This window comes from Solea solea, chromosome 7 (assembly GCF_958295425.1).
Source record: "Solea solea chromosome 7, fSolSol10.1, whole genome shotgun sequence".
In the NCBI taxonomy this organism is placed as follows: Eukaryota; Metazoa; Chordata; class Actinopteri; order Pleuronectiformes; family Soleidae; genus Solea; species Solea solea.
In genome coordinates this window covers 17,386,522-17,406,771 of record NC_081140.1, presented here as the reverse complement: position 1 = coordinate 17,406,771, position 20,250 = coordinate 17,386,522, and the positions used below count along the sequence as shown (strand labels likewise).

The following is a 20,250-nucleotide window of genomic DNA, read 5'->3' as shown; positions in this document are numbered from 1 at the left end:
CCTCTCCTTTCCTTTCAAAAGTACCAGATGATGATAAAAATAGGGCAGAAACAGCTAAAGGTCAGGATTCAATTTTTCTTCTGACATCGTGATAAATATCTGAATGTGGGCTCATCTCGCTGCTGTGCAATCACACTGAAATGAGGAGAGCGTCGACATGGACTGCGGAATGCACTGTTTAATAGTTCAAAAAGCAGCTCGCTCACACAGGAAAGGGTCAACTGTGTACGACAAACAACAGCACAATATGACGGAGTCACAATCTGTACACACAATAGAATCTTCTACTATAGAAAATAGGCACGTGTTCACTCTCAATAGCAATGTTACTGTAGAACACCAGCAACTGCGTAGGCCTACTTTTGAATGTACCAAGGCTTAGCCAACGTTGATGTTAGTGCTGCACATGGATCAAAGAGTTGCACAAAAGAGACTATAGGAGAGACTTCTAGATGAATTTAGTTGAAATAGTGTGACTTGACACGGTTTTATGTATATATGCTTTACATTGATGCAAAAAAAGAAAAAGAAATGCACATCCGTACAGTATAAAAGCTATGCATTCAATTTCCTTTCCAAGATATTGGTGAGTACAAATAAAGCTGTGACCCAAAATCTCAGTAAGTAAGTGTAACAAATACACAACGTGACGCATGGCTTTTGCTTGTTTGTTTTCTTTGTCTTTTGATAAACGTGTAAGACACTTCAGAGAAGCCAAAAGAAGCATGACGTTTTTTTCTTTCTTAAACCTGATGATTTTGTGAAAGCATTTGATTCGACGATGAGAGAAAAAGGAGCACTTGGACATTTCTGAGCGGCTCCTCGAAAGACACAGTGGATACACGGGGTGGTCAACTGGCAGGATTCCCACGGCTGGCTGCGAGTAAATATACCTTCACAGAGGCATACATTAGGGGGCAGAATCTGTTCCTGGTTTCCATCACATGACGCTGAAGCTCCATTGTGATTGGTCAGAACCTGTGGAAGAGCAAGAGAACAAACGCACTCTTACTCCAAATGAAATTATTTGTATGCATAACGGCTAGTCTCATATCTATAATCTGACTCACAAAGGATTATAAAAAAAAAATCACGATTCTTACTTCCTGTACATACAAATGGCACATTCTAGACTGCAATTACTATTCTCACTTTGTGGAGCAGTGCTGAGACTGTCTCGCTTGTATTAAATTGTTGAAGTTACACCATTGATCTTGTCTTTCTTGCACATTGTGTAAGTAAAAACTCCCTTTAAGACAAATTAAACTGCATTATACACATTGTTCTTGGCAAATTCTCAATAGGAAGAGAGATTATCTACTACATGGATAGTGAGAACAACTGGAAAATGGCAGGAATGAAAGCCCCCTGAAAGGAAGGGGCAAGAGGAGAGTGAGATGGGGTTGGTGAAGCAACAAGACCAGAAGGACAGAGCTGAAAAATCTATGACCACTAAAGGTACAAACGATGAGTTGAAAGAGAGGGAGATGGATTCACAGGCTGGGATCAGCATCACATGTAAAATACCGTGTCACTGAAAACCACTTTTAGTCGGTAACAGGAGCAGCTGCATTGTCTTTCTGCTCAGAGGGAATGGCTAGGTAGTCTGTCCTGCAGGCAAATTGGTAGAAAAAAGAGAGAGGAGCATCTATGAAGTGATTTTAGGGTCTGCAATAACGTCAGTGGAGCTGCAACGAGTCTGTGCAGAAGAAGCAAATGTCTTTATGGAGAAAGGAGCTTTTGGACACAGTCAGCGAGTTTCAAAGCCGGCCTCATTTCCATATCTTTGACAAATCATCAAATAGCTGCTACACTTCATCTTTGCCCACAGTAACACAACTTATACCTAATGTATCACAAAATGTTTTAAATGTGGTGCATATTCGTGGAGTCCAGGGAGCCGAGACGCCAACGACGAAACAGCCTCTTTGAGTGGGTGAAGCTTCTCACTAATGTGTTGTCAAAGAGGTCAATAATGACCGCGCGGCCATAAGCCATTAAATCTTTCAGTCGCGGAAACGGGTGAAGCTTACAACGTTGTACACACTCAATGATTTAACGCTCAACTCTGTGGTTTGCATTTATACTGCATACTTTTAAACAGCAGGAGGATGATCGAATGTTTGCTTTCAAAATGAGGAAAAATCCTTATTTTCACTCCCAAATAATAGTTTGTTGTGGAGCTTTTTGCTCCCTCAGTACACAACATTAGAAACAGAAACATCTTACTGACGAATTACAGGACATCTTTAGATTATTCTGTCACCCTATATTGTGTGCAACCTACTGTATCATTTCAGTTCTGAATGCTGAAGTATTACAAATGCCTCATAGGGCCGCTACAGGAGGACTTGGAAGGATTAATTGTCTACAAAACCATAATAACCTGACCAGCACATATGCAGTGTGTTATCTGTGATAGTTCTGCTCGGGACATAAATTGCATGTTCAAAAAAAACGCCATCCTGGATCAGCATCGGCAACTCCGGGGAGGTCCGGAGGGAGCTGACTGTACAGGTGCATTTGGGGTCTTTGTCAGCACCAGCGAGGTGACGCAAAGCGTCTTGTTTCTAATGGAGCAGCAAATCCACAACACATGTAAGAAGGTTGCTTAGAAAAAAAAAAAAATAGTCAGCAGTGTTTAGAATTATTCCTGCCTGTCAGCAGAGTATTATTACAATTGGGCTATAAACTGATAAAGTGGAGACTCAATTACCTCTCTGTCTGTCTGACTCTTTGAATTTGCCCCCAGCTCTCGATCACACTCTCACCAAAAATGTTTCTGACACTTTATATTGCTATTATATTTGTACATTCAAGCATACACAAGAAACACTTTCAGTTACACACAGTCAGGCAGGTGTTCTTTTAAGGACTGGAATTGACTGCCCAAACAAAGCATAATCCCAAACCATAGCACAATTATAATCTTAGTCTGCCTCATTAGGACCAGGTTTCGGTCCCAATGAGGACTAGAAGGTCAGAAAAGGTCTTAAAGAGAAAACAAATACACACACAAACAGGCTCACACAACTATCCCTTTAAAGTATAACTAAACCACCTCATCTGCAGCTAACTCCGCCCAGTGTCTGATTTTTGAAAAAAGTCCAAGAAGTGGGCTGAGACCTGAGTGAAGTTGGGAGAAGACAGTGGAGCAGTGAGGGGGCATGGTCTGACAGTGAAATCTGACAGTCGTCTAACTAGGTGTTCCATGCTGTGGAGAGAGACAGGAGACAGAGCAACAGCTCCTGCATTTAAAAAAAATAAAATAAAAAATGGGTAGGAGTCTGGGACAGTGAGCCTCGCACTGATTAGACAGGAGAGTGGAAAAAAAAAACTGTGTTGTGAGCATGGACTGAAATAGCCAATGGCCAAATTTTAACGCAGGGGCTGGTGAGTGGATTCATTAAAACATGTATAATTTCAATATTTTACACTTAACTGTGAAGACTAGGTCAACTCATACCATTACTAGATATGCAAATACACTGGTTTTCACCTGAAAAGGTGGTATAGTTACACTTTAAGGACTCTCGTTGTAAACAGCTTTACCAAAACCTTATCCCTAACCTTAACTTTTACTAGCTAATGCCTGACCTTAAACCTTAACCTTATAACAACTCAAATTTTAGCCCTAAACTCAATCAGTTCCGTCTCCATGGAAGGCGAGGTCACAGGACAAAGTACACAAACACACATTCTTCGCAGTGTTTTAGAGAAACAATAAAGTTTGTTCAGATATGAATCTGGATGTGCTTACAACAGGTTTGTTTTCTGAACACAATGTTTCAATTAACCCTTTGTTGTCACTCTCACCCCGACTCGCACTTATCTGGGATTGAATCAGTATGTCAGTATGCTTGTATACTTACGCGGTGTCCTGAGTCTGCTCATCAGACTTGGAGATCTTCCTGTAGCAGTAGACCATTTCTACCAGCAACCAGAAGGTCAAGAACACCAGCAGCACATACATCATGATCTCAGAGTAGAGTGCCGTGGCGTCTCGACTGGCTGTGGAGCAAAAACAGCAAGGGACATGTATTATTCAGTGTGCGTTCTTCCTCTTAACGCTCTTTAATGTTGTTGACTAGAGCAGGGGAGAATTATGTATTCATGGGTTTATGTTTGTGTATGCTAAGCTTGTTCATCTATGTGCAACAATTCTATCCACAATCCCCCCAGTTGTAACAGAGAAAACAATGTTTCTATTACATTTTTTACTGAATAAAAAGTCTAACTCAGTTTTTAACTATGCAGCTGAAGTTAAAATAACGCCATGTTTTCTGATGAGCCCCCAGTTTCGTAGATGCACCTAAAAAAAACACGATGCATAAACTGTTTTGCATACAGAGTATTATGACCATTGTGTTGTAACAAAAGTTGAGCCTAGTAAGTGAAAGGTACCGTGTGGAGTTTCTCGTAAACAAACAAACAAAGGTTATGTTTACAGTCAGTGTTACTTTCCAGAATACACTGGACTGCATATGTATCCACTGACAAAGATTTGGACGCATTAGAAGCAACATTTGCACCATCCGTCTGTGTCCAATGTTTGTGCAGAGTTGATAGTCTTTACTTTTGCTGCTGCTCTGGTACATTTACTGTGTTGCTGTGCTAATGCAAATACAACAATAAATCAATCAATAAACAAACAATAGTATGTTAACTGCAACTCCATGCTCTTGTACACATGTTTATTCTTCTATGTTAAAAAAAAAATAATAAATCATAGCTCTACGGTGCTACTTACAGTCAAAATTCCACAATGTACCTTTAATTATGAGGTAGTATACGGATATGCAAGGTAACAGTGGTTCTCAGGGAAAAGTTTTTGAATTCAGGTTATGGTAAATTACGTTTGTGGTGTAGATACATGTGTGAGGTGAGGGGTCATTTCACACAAAAGAGAAACGTGTTTTTGCATGAACAGGAGACTGTGGATTGTCGGGAGAGTCGTAGTAGTTGTTGATATCAGGGAACAAAAACAATTTTAAGATAGCAATTTCCTATTCATGAGCCACTGTGAACCGCTGTACCGCTGAGTGTGTACCAAATTCCAGAGAGCCAGCTGACCAGACACATGACAGCTTTTTGATTCTGCAGTCTCTACAAATAGAGCCTGTTAGTGTAATATAATCGCTAAGGTGGGAAAGGAAAGATGTTTTGTCTTGGCCAAATCCATTTCACTACTATAGGCAACATTACCGTAACATGATTCCCAAGCTATAATGTACAACATACTGGCTCTAGTAGGCTTTGTGAAATTTGATACCACCGTTGTATGAAATGTGAAGTAGAGGCTTTCAAATATGCAATACAAAAAAAAAAATCAAACAGTATATATATTTTTTTTTTTATAAAGTTGTACGTGGAAGGAAAATCACATCTAAAATAGCACATCTTTCGTTCAATACCAAACAAACCCTTGGATATAACAAGCCTAACTTGATATGCCTCTGATGGTGAACTAAATACCATGTGCAAGCAGATGTTAAGTTAAAGAAATGGGTTGTTGTCGACTTGTTCCAAATATACATGTTGTATATTCGACTGAGGTGAAAATGATACATTCAGCAAGCCAAGCATTCAGGAAGCAGAATACATTACCCCGTTTAATAGATAGCAAAGTAGCTGGTTTGAATTTACCCCTTCACTGACAACAGAAGAAGCTTTGATGGGCAATAAGGCAGACAAAACAAAACACACAATTATTCCCTCTTCATCGCGGTCACAAAGAGAGAGAGAGAGGAGAAGGAAAGTGTTCTTGTTAGTGGCAGACTGCCGTCACACAGATGCATCACTTGGAGAAAACTGTGAGTCAGAAATATATAATAAAATGCAAAATCCACTTAAGGCGTCCTAATGCTTTACGCCACATCACAGGAGAGGCATGTACAGCATGAGGGCAACAGAAGGTACACAGGAGTCAACAGTGTACAGACTAGTGCTACCATACAGGACTGTAATTTTGGCTGTGTCTATCTTTCCAGTCTATACTAAGTGCAGCTGTACCATAATTATCACCATCTTTAACGTAGTAGCTGGGCCACTCTGTGATAAAATATGCAATTAAACCATGAAATGAGCACTTACATCATCCTAAACCTGAACAACAAACACGCTAATGCTGGATAAATGCAGGATTTGTGATACCACTTCACCACCAAATTAGCTTTTTACTTTTACTGAGGCCAAATATAAATGGCACATGTGAAGATTCAAAAAAGTTTTAACACCGACATTAAACTTCTTTGTGATACAATAAATCATGTCACTTGAGAAAACAGATTTGAAAACAGCTTTAGTCTTGAGACTAAAGGCTATTTTTAGTAGCCCCATGCATGGCACCGGTCCAGACGCACAGGAATATTTCTGCTAAACTGATTTATGTCATCACAGTCACTGTGTTTGGCTACAGATAGACACACAATAAAGCAGGATAAGAGAGGGGGAAAAGTGGAAAACAGTTAGTCACACCTTTCTCTTTCACCTTCAGCGTGATGTTCTGCACGACGACCACGGAGGGCGTGAAGAACTTAAACTCAAACTCGCGGTACACTTGGCATTCATAGACACCACTGTCATTTAAGGTCACGTTACGGATTTGAATGGAGACATCTTGCAAATCCTTACTCCCATTCCAGGTCAGACGGTCCTTAAATGGTCCGTCTAGCTTTACTGGTGTGTTATTTTCATACAAGAATATCTGAGGAAAGAGGAAAAGCAAGCAAAATGTGTATGAATTATTATAAACACAGTATAATATACAAACACATCATTTAATGTAAAAGCCACTCACAGGAGTTTTGGGGACGTCCCTGTCATTATTTGGCATGTAAAACCAATCCACCCTCGTCTTTACTTTGACCTCCTCCCTCCTCAAACAGGAGATGCAGGTCAACAGCATGGGTCTGCCCACGACTGCTTTGCTCTCCGATGGGGCATTGACACATACTGGCCGGCTCAGGTGGACTAGAGGAGCAAGGAAATGTAGCGCATAATTAGCTCAAGCAAAATGTTCAAGTTGAAATACCTCAATTTGTTCCTTCAAATAGATGTTTGTCCAGAACACCTGCCGAACATTGCAAGAGTAGATTACTAGATACAGAATGAGGTTTGTCTAAAGCAGGGGTCACCAACCTTTTTGAGACCGAGAGCTACCTGAAGGGTAGAGAATAATATGGAGGGCTACCATATTAACATTTTATGCAATTTACCATTGAAATTATGAATATTATGCATTTAATTGCATACACATTAAATCCAGTGCTTACTCCTAATGATTATCACAGTTTTTATAAATAATATCAGGACATTTTACTCAGTGATCATTTGGATACATGCAAGTGAGGTGAAGTGAAATGAACCCACGGGCACCTCGCTGGCTGCTCGCGGGCTACCAAGTGCCCGCGGGCACCACGTTGGTGACCACTGGTCTAAAGCTTATATTAGTCTCTGTTTAAGGTTAGTGTGGATCATTTTGGGTCTCAAAAGTAGTCTGTCTGAAAACTAATCACAAAGCAGCATGCCACTTTCACAAATGTGAAAACTTGGCTCTTAAGCAAATTGGTATTCTAATCAGAGTTGATCAGTAACTCCATTCTCATAATGGGGCAGCAGCTTTCCTTTCTGTGTTTTCCAGAGAAGTCGTCCATCCCTCTTCTACTGCTTCACCCTCCACATGAGGGGGCGCTGTGCCAATCTCAGCTGACATAGGTGATGATGATGTAGCTTAAATTCATATCTACATGCATGTGTTTAACTGTGTGCAGGTGCATGATCGCTGACAGCAGTGTCAGTCTTTATTTCAGCACTGACAACATAAACCCACACTACTGGGACACACTTTTTATACGGAGTAATAAATATGTCCCAGTATTACTTATCGAAGCCATCAGCTCCTGCACTCTGTACATTAAATAAAATACTGAACCAGATGCAAAGTCGGTGTTTAAAAAAAAAAAAAGGGGGATAAACTGAATTATACAGCTTAGTGAGCACTCAAGAGACTTTGAGTCACAATACTGATAACAAATCTAAAATCATCCAGGCAAGTAAGCACTAATGATGGCCTACGCCCATTAGTATCAACGAGCAGTGTGTGGGATACATGGGAGGGAGAGGCGGTGCAGAAAGTGTAGTGGATAAGTGTGGGAGGAGGAGAACAGCAAGGTATTGTGGGAAAGCAGGAAGGGTGGTGGGTGGATTGATTGATTGAAATATACTGTAAATGCATTACATGACAGAATGATAAGAGGAAGGACAGAGGAGGGGATTATAAACACAAGGATTGATTTCTTGGAAGTGGGGCAGAAACTAGCCATGCGCATGGACGTCTTTGTGTGATTGTTGTAAAGCTGGGTCCACAGCTCTTATATAATAAGCCACAGTGGCCCAAGGCAGATGGTGACAGCATCAGTTCCACCCCATTTTCCTTTTTTTATTAACTCCTTTACAGGCCACTCATACAGAAGAGGAAGATGACAGAGAAACAGGGAGGCAGAGAGAGACAGCCAGGGGAGTAAACAAGATTAAGGTTAATCAAAGAGACAAAAAAACACTTAACTTCTGTCTAGCTATTTCACTTAAATGCTGACAAAGTTACTACAAGTAAGAGTCTAGGGTCAGAGGATGTAGCATCATGTATAGATTGTAAAGTCCACAGCAGGAAATAGTCATTTGTGAATTTGGGCTAGACAAACAAAAACAACCTGATTTGATTTTGACTTGACAACACTGAGTGATGCAGAGATAAGTGGTATCTCACTGTCCTTAAACTTACCAGTTGGAAGATTCACTACCTATAAACAAGATATATGATTATTTATCTGTGCTTGTAGGGTCGGTCTTAAAGAGTTTAAAAATAGTGAATTTTGACAATTAACACAATACGTTATCATAGTTTAAGAGCTTTGTTTGCAAGTTAATGTCGAAGAAAACACTTCATTATGGTTTTAAACCTCTTAACAGATATTTGAGGCAAAAGGCATCATAACAATATACGTTTGGTCTCAAAGTTTTTGCACAGAGCATTAACATAATATATCAAAGCTTTTTATGAAAATTATATTATGTGGTATATACTGTTGGTGAATTGCCCAGTGGTAGTAGTAGTAGTGTAGGCCTCGTAACAGTGACATAAAGCATGCAACATTCACACTCAAACTACTAAAACACATCATACTTACCAACAAAAAGCAATAGTGCCAGACTGTGCAGGTGGACTCTGCTTTGAGTTACCATATTAAGGCTTCTGTGCAGCTGCTAGTGGACAGTGTTCTCCTGCTGCCTTTCAGTGAAAACTTGAAGTTTTCCTACCAGGAGGCCGCGCTTGAGACCGCTAACAACTTCAGGACCACGGACAGAGGCAGAGGAGCGCGCAGGTAACTTTCCTCCTCCTCGTTAGAGAAAAATCAAACACAGCTGTGTGCGGTACACTTTCAAACTACAAAATGGACACACAGTGAAATGGTTGTAGCTGCTTTGCAAAACATCAGATTCCAGGCGTCCACGAACCCGCTAGCTCGCAAGTCGTCATCGAGCAGGAAATAATCAACTTCATTTTTGCCTCCGCTCGGTGAAATAAACAAGTTGGTGATGTGTGGCAGGCGGGCGGGCAGGCAGGGAGGCAGCCACCGCGGTGATGCAACACTTCCCTCACCCACAAACGCTGTCAATTAGTTCAGGTTCAGCCAGAAACCACAACAGAGAGAGAGGTGGAGAGAGTGGAAGGAGGAGGCGAAGAGGAGGAACCTGTGGATTCACACAAGCCGAGTCACTCACTTACTGAAGCGAAAGCTGGAGTCCTGATCACACTTTAAAAGCAAAAAACAACAACGCGAATACTCCCCCTTACGTCCCCGCTCAAAGAATAGCACTATTGATTCTCTGAAGTCTGTTTCGCGCATTAAGGATGACTGATGACATCCTGCAGCCGCGGGTCCCTGCCTTTGTTTTTCCAGCCGTCACAGGAGCAGAGCGTTGATACGCATGCGTGGGTCACTCCCTCCCTCCGACGCTGCAATGTGCACGACACACGTTATTGTCATTCTGGTAGGCCAGTAGTGACTAACTCATGTCATACATATATGATATGATTTAGCCTGTCTGCACGTGCTGTGCTTCAGACTGCAGGGGCTGATGAGCCAAGCATTTTTTAATCACATGTACAGATTCAAAGGGACAGTGTACACTGAACAACATTTCAATTTAAGCCTAAAATGTGTTTGATGTCATAGTTTTCTTGCTTGCTTGGGGCCGGCTCGTAAATATAATATTATATATATATATAATAATAATAATAATATGTGAGAAAAGATCATAGCGTCCATAAAGAGGTTAGCTGCCTCTGTTGTTAAATAGGGTCTTATTTAAGACAATGCTACTAGGAATAACTATGAGACAACATAACTCTTTCTGGGGATAGGTCATTTGTCACACATCAACAGTGCCTGTATAATTTCTACTTCAACTGCCCCCCCCCCCCCCCCACACACACACAGGATATTGTGGAGGATATTGCGAGTATTGGAACAGAAGAATAACCCTTCATTTCCAGTGAAGCCGGGAAGCTTTCTCAAGTATGTCATTTGTTCCATTAGAGAACATCTTAGTGCTTCCATCAACAAACCAAATGGTATTTTGTGATGTGATGGCTGCAACACAGCTACTTGAAACTACTTGCTACTTGTTTGCAGGAGTGAAAAGGTGACACAAGTAATGCTGTTCTGAAAGACTGCACAGTTAGCAGGTTAACAGGTAACAGGTAAGGCTATGAAGATTGGGTATAAAAGGAGCATCCACCAAAGATTTAGTCTTGGCAGTTACCATTTTGTACTAAACGTCATAAACAATGTCTCTTAGTGCAAGATTTCAAAGCAGTTTATGTCTTTCACCGTCTCAGACCGCATACAATTGGGATTCGGAGAGTGTGTGGGGGGGCGCGTCCTCAGTGCTTAAAGATCAAGGGTGGAGTGATAACATCATGCTACCATGATAAACATACCTCACATAAGCTTGGAAGAACTCTTCACCGAACACAATCTGCAAGAAATGCAAACCGAACTACACAAAGAGGAAGCCATACATCAATTTCAGCAGAACCATTGACAAGTTCTCTGGGCCTGAACTCAGAAAGTGGAAACAAGTTCTGCAGTCAATTTCAAGCTTGTTTTGGGGAAAAAGGGATTTTGGACTCCAAAATCAAAAACACACATCCAAACTGTTGTCAATGAAAGGTGCAAAAAAACCAGCATCTGTGATGGTACTGTATATGATGCAGAGGCCTATACTGGACTTTTGGAGAGACATATGCTCCCATCACGAAAATACTGCAACAGAAACGCCATCTGTTTCAGCAGGACAATTCTGCGAGTGACAACAGTGTGGCTTTCTAGAATCGACTGTCTTCTACTGAAGATATATGGCACGTTACAAAGACGAGAATCAAACAACTATGGACTGTGGAGCAGCTCAAGTCTTTACAACAAAAATGGAAAAACATGCTACATTGTGCTAACGCTAAACCCGAGCAAATGACAGATTTAAGTTTTTATTGCATTTTTAAAAAGTCTTTCCGTAAATGTGGTCTGTATGTCCTTGTATATGCAGACGGACACGAGGATGCATCTGGTTTCAAATATGAATGTTCAGCACATATATGGGTTCATCTGTATTGTTGGCTTAAGAAACTGTGCAGTACACAACTAACTAAGCGAATGATTTTCCATACTGTGGAGATCAGTCTTACAGCAAACGGCCCTGAACCTTCTGTGATGTCCGTGCATGCCGCACCTCAGTAATAAGTGCTTCTCTTTTCCCCACATTTCTCCAATTGTTTAGGGGCTAAACAATGCTAAATGCAGTAGAACACACGTTTTACTTCGCTGAAGATTGCTCATTGATTGAGGCAGCAAAACACTGCAAACCTCTTTGCTGTTCATCACACCAGCACAGCCTGTGCCAATGAGGACTGCAGTGCCTGCCACAGTGTAATTACATCAGATTTGAGTCTGTTGTGAAGGCAGAGAGGTGCGATAAGGACACAATAAAATGGGCAACCAGCTGAATCCATAGGGAATATTTTTTCCTTTCCTGTTTCATGACTTGAAGTACTTCCAGTATATCTAATAGACTTACACTGACAAGTCTTACAATGCCTTTTTGGGGAATGGAAAATCTATTAACTTTTCTTTTCTCTACTTTCTTTCTGTATGAATGGGCTGTGCTTTTTCTTCTTCTTCTTCTTCACAAAGACAGTCTTTTACACATTACTGATCTTCTATTAACTAACTAAGCCTATAATTAATCTTATTTACAGAATGAATCAGTCAAATTTTAATGCTATGGATCGTCAGCACATTTGCACAGAATATCTAAATATTTGTCAGTATTATCATAGATCTAGAATAACCAAGAGATCTTCATGTTTCAGTTTGCACTTCATAAAATATTAACTCTCCATATGTTTCTGTTAACTCTGGAAGAATTGAAGATTAAAAAAGGATTTCCCTCATAAAAAATGTATTTTATAATTTAAAATAAGGAAACCAGGAGTCATGGTTGGAGACCAACTGTAAAAAAAAAAAAAGAAAATTGTTCCAGCTGCATATTTGTAAAGAAATCATACAGGAGACAGCAGAGCAGCCGAGTATATTCCAGTGGTGTTGTCAGCATCATCAGCAGGCTGGCATCCTGAGAGCATGAGGCTAAATATGGCAGGCTTGGTTGAACCACATCCTGGAGATAAGGAAACCATAGCAACAGTAATGCAGCACCATGGTGACAACACAGGAGGTCTACTCAACTACAACCCACATACTCAGGAAGGAAGCGTCAAACCAGGCTCTTTATTATCACAGGTATGCAGCGTGTTTTACTCATAAATAAAGAACAATAAATAATGTGTTGAAATAAGTGGCATTTAAGTGTTGCTCTGTGTTCAGGTCCAAGGGCTTTCTACATGGGCAGCAAGTGAATGTGATACAATAAAACAGTGCAATTTTCTGCGACTGACTTGAATATGTTTGGTCACGTGTGTTGTGAGAGGGCCCTCGAGGATGTACCGCAATGAGCAGATGTTAAAGGATTTGTAAGATTATATCATGTTCAAAGCAGCCATGGAACAAACATGATGGAAATTGAGATGTAAATCTCCCATCCTGGTTGCTATAAAAACCTTGTAATGCTACACTTTGAAGAATATAAGCAGTATTTCAGCCATCTCTCTAAACATCTACCATCTCATTGACATATGGTCGACTATACTCATCTCATTTATTTATACACTCAGTCACAGAAAATGGTCCTCGCACTTTACTGTATAAGTGGATGGGTGCTCACCCTTGATCCAACTGTGGGTGGATTTTTAAAATCAGATGTCTTAAAACTGAAAACGCTTTGTATTTTTCAATCGCTGAATAAATGACAAAATATTGCACATTTCATAACACAATGTGGCTTGTTAGTCGGAATCGCTGTGGTTTGCATGTATTCGATTGTTAATTTTAATTTTGACAATAACAAACAATAATCAAACAAACAAGTGGTCTCACCCACACAAGGTCATGTGTGCAAATATGCACAAACCACTGGCTGTGCATAAAAATGGAAGGCTATGTGCAACTTTATATCATGGTTTAAGACACAGACATACTAAAAAAAAAAACCTCACGCAAAGACAGGGTTAAGAATAACTAAAGCAAGCATAGCACTGCTGTAACACAATAAAGAACCAGCCAGACGTGTATACAGACAACACAATAGCATCTTAACAAAGTCATATGATATCATGTCCCACTATCAGGCACAAACACAGAGGCCAGATCAGTGGCATGTTGCAGCTAATCTAAGGCATGCACAGACACACACACAGAGCCACAGGGCAAAGCCAGATTCAACCCGGGGCACTTGGCACCAACCTCTTAGCTAACACTGATAGTAAGGAAAGACTTGTTCCATCTGACCTTTTGATTTAGCTCACAGCCCCCGCTAGTAATACTCCCTTTCTATTATAAGACACAAAGCTCTGGCATCAAATCAGAAAAATCTTACAGTAGGAAAGCAGCAGACACATGGCATCGACTTCTGTTCTGGAGCAGATTAGGCAGGCTCACGTTTTTAGTCTCACCTAATACGTCTGCTAGTAATAGAGGAATCTCAATTGATTAAAACAGATTAAAATGGAAAGGTAGAGGGCTTACATGTGAAAAAGAGAGAGTATTATTAAGTGTACTATTAAATATTCATGAAGACGTTTGCGTCACCTTTACACTAGGGAGATGTTGTGAGCAGGAGGCAACACAGAAGCAAAAGCATCACCTTGTGTTCAGTCAGCTGAAGTTTATTGTTTTAATTAGAATATGGTAATGAACGCAGCCTGGCATTGGGGCCAGAATTAACTCCTGACTGAGAAACTATTTGGACAAGATGACAGACTGTCACACCACTGCTTATTGCCAGAAATCATTTCTGTCCACAATCACAGGTAATTGAAAAAAAAAGAGAGAAAGTAATGTTTGAAGTGTTGTGTGCACAAATAACCTATACCTATTTTAGGCAGAGAATAGAATATAAAAATATTGGACTGATTCTTTTAGCATGTATCCATATTCAGATCTAGTTTTTCAATATATTGTCAGTATCTGTCGTATTGTCAATTGTAATCTGACTGTTGAGCTCCTCTTTTTCTGCAACATTAGTATGGAGGTGACCTGGGCTCTCTAGCATCTGGCAGTCCAGTGATGTTTCAGGGTTGTTAATCAGGCCGAAACCACTCTGATGGTCTGAAATATGACTCTCCAGTTGAGAGGCACCAAGTCCTTCACTTTGACTTTGGCTAGCTAGAACACTATCCGCCTGCTGGCCGTCAGTGGAACTATGACCACTTTTGTCAGGAGAATACTCTCTACCTGTTGAGATGTGCCACTTGCTTACAGCCTCTTGTCCCGTCATAGACTCGCTGCCATTCTGCGGACGCTGTCTGATCTGTCTCAATGTGGTTTGGAGCTCATTGAGGCGTTGTGATAGATACTGCCTCTTCAGTTCCAGCAGGATTGTTCCATTACGACTCAGGCTTGGCATGCCTTTTGGTGTTGCCCTCTGTGAGTGAAGTGATTAAAGATGTAAAAGAATTAAATTGAACAGACTCACACAGTGATTAAAATATGCAAAGGCAGGGAAACTTATTCACACATTCTCGCTGAAGTCAAGGCCGAAAAGCAGTCAAGGAAGGGCAGATATTTGAATGTATAAAAAGGCTAATGAGTAGTCAGAAAGTAAAAAGAAAAAACTCAGCATGTTGGATTTTGTACCTAAAATAGCAGAGAAAATGTCAAAGCCCTTCACAAAACACTTAGCAACACAGATCAATTATCTTGATTATGCAACATGTATTATTTTAGCTAATTACCGCAGAATGTTTCCCAGGACTCATTTCTCTCTCCCTTTTCCATCTGTTCATTTCAGCTGTTTTCTGTAGTTGCATGCTCAGCTGCAAAAAACACTCATTCAAGCGGTCAATTTCTTCCTCTATACAGGATATCTGGAAGATAGGAAATGTTGTACTAAATGTCATGTTCAGAGGACAGTGACTTCTCCTTTTAAATGAACACAGTTTGGTTTGTAATACATGAATAAAATACCTGTGTTGGCGTTCCTCTTGGTGGTAAACCTGTAGAAAACAAACATTTGAGTGCTTTAGACATTTTTGCAAGGTTGCCACGGGGTTCATGAAAGCTACACAAATAAAAAATGTTCTCTGTGCTCATTGGTATGCAGTCATTAAAGTCACAAACTGTGTGTACAATATTGACCCACTTTCTTGGAAGGAAAAAGTTCTTTATAGAGGCAAAGAGGGTGAAAATCAACACTTTTCTGCAAGACTTCTGATAATATAGATCTGTGCCTGAAGATAAATGGAAAAACAACTTCATTTGTTGATTAGTTTCTATGGGTGTATTGTTGTAAATGATTTCACAAAATAGCTTGCCATTTTGGAACGATGGCTTTGTGATTGTAGTTTAAGAGGTTTGCACACATCCCCACATTGGAAAATAATGTGTTTCACAGGTTTTTTTTATGATTAAGGGCTAAATCTTTATGCAGCTGACACATGGTTATGATTCTTCATACACGGACCATTAATGGTATAATCATGATACATTTTAGTGGTGATCATTTTTCCTTTCCCATTCATATTTCCAGAGATACTGCAGTTTTTATATAGCAGTTGATTTTGTACATTGTGTTACACACTGCTTACTTGACTTTTGCAAACGTCTTACCTGTGTATGTATCTTCAGCTGAACTCCTTTGAACGGAGATGAGCTGCTGTAGCTTAAAATATTTGTACTTCTCAAGTCTAAATTGGAGAATAAGCAGAAATGTTATTGATTTGCATGATTTTTCCTCAAGGGCAAAACAGTACATGGCTGTGTGGTTCATGTTTGTCACCAACCTGCTTGCTAACAGGTGCTCAGTGAAATGTGGCTCAGTGGGAACTCTGATGCTGAGAAATTCTTTAACCAAGGTACTGTGCTGACAATCCATAGCATTAAAATTTGACTGAAAAAAAAAATTGGTTCGGAGGATTATCCACTCCCACCTGTGCAGACATCAGAATGCTGTGTGAGGTTTCTACCACTTACCTCTTCTGTGCTCCATTTAAAAGATAAGTTGAACAGATAAAGGCTAAGAGCTGAAACTGCTTCGTGAAGTGCTTGTATAAAGATGTGGGGTTTGGATTCTGGGGGAAAAAAAAAAAACACATAGTTTTGGAGATTATTGCCAGGGCTATGACTGTGTACAGTACATGGTTGTTGTGAGAAAAAAATAACTATTTAATTTTCAACTGCTGTTGACCACTGACCAATTACCTGACACTATGTGAGCCATGGCCTGAAGGATGATGGCAATAAAATGTCCCACATGCTGAAGCTTTGCCTCTGACAGATACAGGATTTGATTGGTCTCATCAAAATAAAAATCCCCGGAGCAGTGAGCCAGCATAGCCTCATTACAGGAGGATGAAGATACAGGGACTGACTTTGCCAGTAGCAAAAGCACAGGAGGGAACAGAGGGCAGTTTTCAAGTAACTGCATCACCTGACAACCAAACAGGAAAACAGCAGCATGTTGAGGTGAGAGGTTGTCCAGTGCAGTCGGGATGAGCTGGCCGTCATAGTTCTCCTGGACACACTGCTCTGAAGCTGATGAAACAAATGGGAATTGTGCATTTAACTCTTTGTGTTTATTATATACATTTAGTTATTCTATCTCAGGTGTTGAGTTGAAACTTTTTTTAATCATATGTCTGTACCATTGTCGAGATGCTGACTCAGCTTAGCTGAGGCAATACACTGTAGAGACTGCTGGATCTCTTGCAGGGTTTTGAACAGCGGAGATATGCTGACCAGCTTGGAAAGGTCATGGTCACTAAGGCAAGGACCTGCACTCTGTTGGACTACAGGACACAGAATCCACTCACTAGTATGACACATCATCCTAATTGCTTCTGTATAAGCAGCAACATCTGACATTGATACCTGGCTCAGGCAGAAGAGCTTCCTCTTTGTTAATATTCATCAATGAAAACTGCAGGTATAATTTGGAAGCAAAAACAACTAATCATGTATTTATTCAAATATATGCTTAAAAACAGTGCAAAAGCCATTATGGTACCTGTGTGTAACACATGTTGGTGTCACATGGCTGTGTGTATCCAGCTTGTGGTTCACACTCCCTGGCATCCTGATGACCAGTACGACCACATGGGAGACCTGTCAAATCCTGGCTCTGCCAAACGTCTCCTGTCAGCCTACAGAGGAGTGCTTCCACAGACCTGAGAACGCTTTCCAGTAACACTGTCCAGGCCTTGGCTGGGGGACGGTAAGTTAAGTTAAGTTAAGGATATGACTTAAGTGTCAGTCTTTCGAAGCACAACAGGTGATTTACAGATTTGTAGATAAGTGAATCTGTGGGTCATTAAATACAAAGGGTAAGCTAAGTCACTTGGTTTAATGTTCATGGATTATTAAGAGAGCACATCCCGTTTAAAAAAAAAGAAAAGAAAAAAAGTTTAATGATTGGGGCCTCTTTCTCCAGCTCTCCTGGTCTAGATGCGTAAGTGTCCCTGGGCAAGACATTTGACCCCAAGCTGTTCCTAATGACTGTTGGTTTGGGCAAACCATGTCCAGGAGTATGGAAATTGGTCTTGTAACAGGTGGGAAGCCGTTTGAATCGTGGGACAGATCAGGGGCAAGGTACCGAACAGCCACCCCATTTCCCACTGCTGCCTGGTCGGTGTGTTCACTATTAGTGTTTGAAAAGAATGAGCTGAATGCAGAATATCTCATTTAATCCCATTGAATAAAATGTCAAATTGTAGCTTTGCTTTATGCGTAGATAATTCAAAAACAGGATTTCATTGTTTTTCATTGTAATTACCTTCAGGCAGAGCCAGTCTAGCTGTTTCCTGTCTTTATGATAAGCTTGCAAGCTACTAGAGTCTCTTCAAATGAATGGTACAATTACAACAAGGGTGTTAATCCTCACATTCAATTATCTACAACAATTTGAAAGAAAAACATGGTGTGCTGCGTGAAAGTTTTAGGCCACTTAAGGTCAGCTAACACTGTCACCACTAGCTTTGTTGTTAATATATCGATCAAATTCTGTGATCCCTGGAATTTGATGTGATTGAAGGTTGGTCTTGTATATTAGCAAACCTTTGATGAGTTTAACTCATACAATATGTACATGTAATGCTCAAGCATGTCCTGAATAAAGCTGGGGTAACAGACCCTTTTCAGTGCACATATTTGTCCGACATGAAACTGGTTACTGGTTTTGCCAGTAACCAGTTTTAAGAGAACCAGGGTCATGCTATTGTTCAAGTGCATTTAAAAACTGCACATTTCCAATGTTTCTTACTTACTTACCTTTCGTATCTCTCTCCTCTGCACTGCTGCTGGATGGTTTATCTCTCATTGCATTGTGGACTAGCAGCTCTTTAAGCAGACTCAGTTTTTTATGATCCATATTCTCAAAGACATTCTAAAAAAAAACACAATTTTATATTAAACTTTTTAACAGCAAATTGTATGTTGCACATTCCTAATCTGTTACATCAGTGAAACTCACCTTGAGTGTTTCAGTCTGGTGACAAATGTTTCTGAAGAACTCCTGTGTATCTTTGCGGTGTCGGGCCAGTTGAGAGGCTATGTGGAGGTTCTGATCCTCTAATTTGTCATATAGTGTTTTCACATTGAACTCCTCTAAATCAATGTTCCCCGATATACTTCCTAAATAGGAGCAGTCAATTTCAATTAAGTTAGAAATTAACAGAAATAATCAGGTAAGTCACCTTTTTTTACAAGATACAAGTAGATACCCTCATGGTGCATGAATTGACCTCGACTGAAAAGCTTCTTTAACTAGGCTCAATAAAAACTTTGTTTACACCTTTCTTGACAGTGTGGGAAGGAGTAAGCAATGGATTATAAGCACTCAAACAAAAATTGCTGGGGCTAACTAGGGAACTACAGATAACAGCACAGGTCATTAGAGTGTGACATTAGCAATTATTTACTTTATCATCAATCAAATGGGGGAATAGGCTGTTAACTGCCACCTGGTCATGCGTGATGGGTTTGTAATGATTAGACGAATTGACATTTTAACACCCTATCAAGCTGCATGAATAATGCAATAAGCAATGTGAAAACTCTACCTAAAAGTCATTTCAAACATTATCACACACCACTGGGGAACAATATTGAAAATCAGCCAGATGGAAAAGTGTTGCCAAAGTTTTTTTTTTATAGGTGAAAATGCCTTTTTAGTGACCAGTTGATTGGAATAATGGAGTGATGCAGAAAGTAAATACAGCTGGCCTCATTTATTGAATTTAGCTGTATTAATCTCAATCTATATTTTAGGTTGAATCATTATGTTGATCTAACTCAACTATTAGGTCATGTTTCAAGAAAAAAAAATCTATACTGCGGTGTAAAAAACAGTGACTTTACCTCCCCTTAAAATAGCAGGCTCCTCAGCTTCTGCACCTTCTCCTACACCCCTACTGCCAAGGGCACCACCTATCCTTGGCACAGCTATGCTGAAGCACAAAACACAAGCCAATGTATGGTTATATCATTATCAAACTTAGCAGTTTTATATAAATTACAAAGTAAAGAATGAGACTGAGAGGGTGTCGTGCTGTTTTGAGCTTTAAACCCACATTAAATGGCA

General features: G+C 40.2%; 2 protein-coding genes across 9 annotated transcripts in view; both read right to left on the bottom strand.

Annotated features, from left to right (window-relative positions):
- Window positions 1-163: 163 nt before the first annotated feature.
- scn3b (sodium channel, voltage-gated, type III, beta) lies at window positions 164-10,013 on the bottom strand. Of its 4 annotated transcripts, none has more exons than XR_009240955.1 (6): window positions 9,189-10,012; window positions 6,800-6,972; window positions 6,478-6,706; window positions 5,608-5,669; window positions 3,873-4,011; window positions 164-978 (listed from the first exon to the last, which is right to left on the bottom strand). XR_009240955.1 is itself a non-coding variant. In XM_058634859.1 (6 exons), exons 1-5 carry the CDS (start codon window positions 9,241-9,243, stop codon window positions 1,548-1,550), a joined length of 660 nt encoding a protein of 219 aa, XP_058490842.1. In that variant the 5' UTR covers window positions 9,244-10,010; the 3' UTR covers window positions 164-978; window positions 1,528-1,547. The 4 variants fall into 4 exon arrangements, 2 of the variants coding, with proteins under 2 accessions (XP_058490842.1, XP_058490843.1); XM_058634859.1 differs by lacking the exon at window positions 5,608-5,669 and adding an exon at window positions 1,528-1,611 and having other exon boundaries at window positions 9,189-10,010; XR_009240956.1 differs by lacking the exon at window positions 164-978 and adding an exon at window positions 1,528-1,611 and having other exon boundaries at window positions 9,189-10,013.
- Window positions 10,014-14,513: 4,500 nt separating this feature from the next.
- The window catches only part of si:ch211-286b4.4 (zonadhesin), a 38,004-nt gene continuing 32,267 nt past the window's right edge, over window positions 14,514-20,250 (bottom strand). For 3 of the 5 annotated variants that reach the window (XM_058634875.1, XM_058634876.1, XM_058634877.1), the window contains 13 exons: window positions 20,028-20,116; window positions 19,141-19,301; window positions 18,939-19,053; window positions 17,680-17,876; window positions 17,544-17,592; window positions 17,318-17,461; window positions 16,875-17,207; window positions 16,647-16,744; window positions 16,457-16,563; window positions 16,284-16,360; window positions 15,642-15,670; window positions 15,410-15,541; window positions 14,514-15,099 (listed from right to left, as the gene is read on the bottom strand). In XM_058634875.1, the coding sequence (XP_058490858.1) occupies window positions 14,617-15,099; window positions 15,410-15,541; window positions 15,642-15,670; window positions 16,284-16,360; window positions 16,457-16,563; window positions 16,647-16,744; window positions 16,875-17,207; window positions 17,318-17,461; window positions 17,544-17,592; window positions 17,680-17,876; window positions 18,939-19,053; window positions 19,141-19,301; window positions 20,028-20,116 (2,014 nt within the window). In that variant the 3' untranslated portion in view covers window positions 14,514-14,616. Of the gene's footprint in view, window positions 15,100-15,409; window positions 15,564-15,641; window positions 15,671-16,283; window positions 16,361-16,456; window positions 16,564-16,646; window positions 16,745-16,874; window positions 17,208-17,317; window positions 17,462-17,543; window positions 17,593-17,679; window positions 17,877-18,938; window positions 19,054-19,140; window positions 19,302-20,027; window positions 20,117-20,250 lie in introns of those variants that run through there. The other 2 variants (XR_009240957.1, XM_058634878.1) reach the window with 2 other exon arrangements.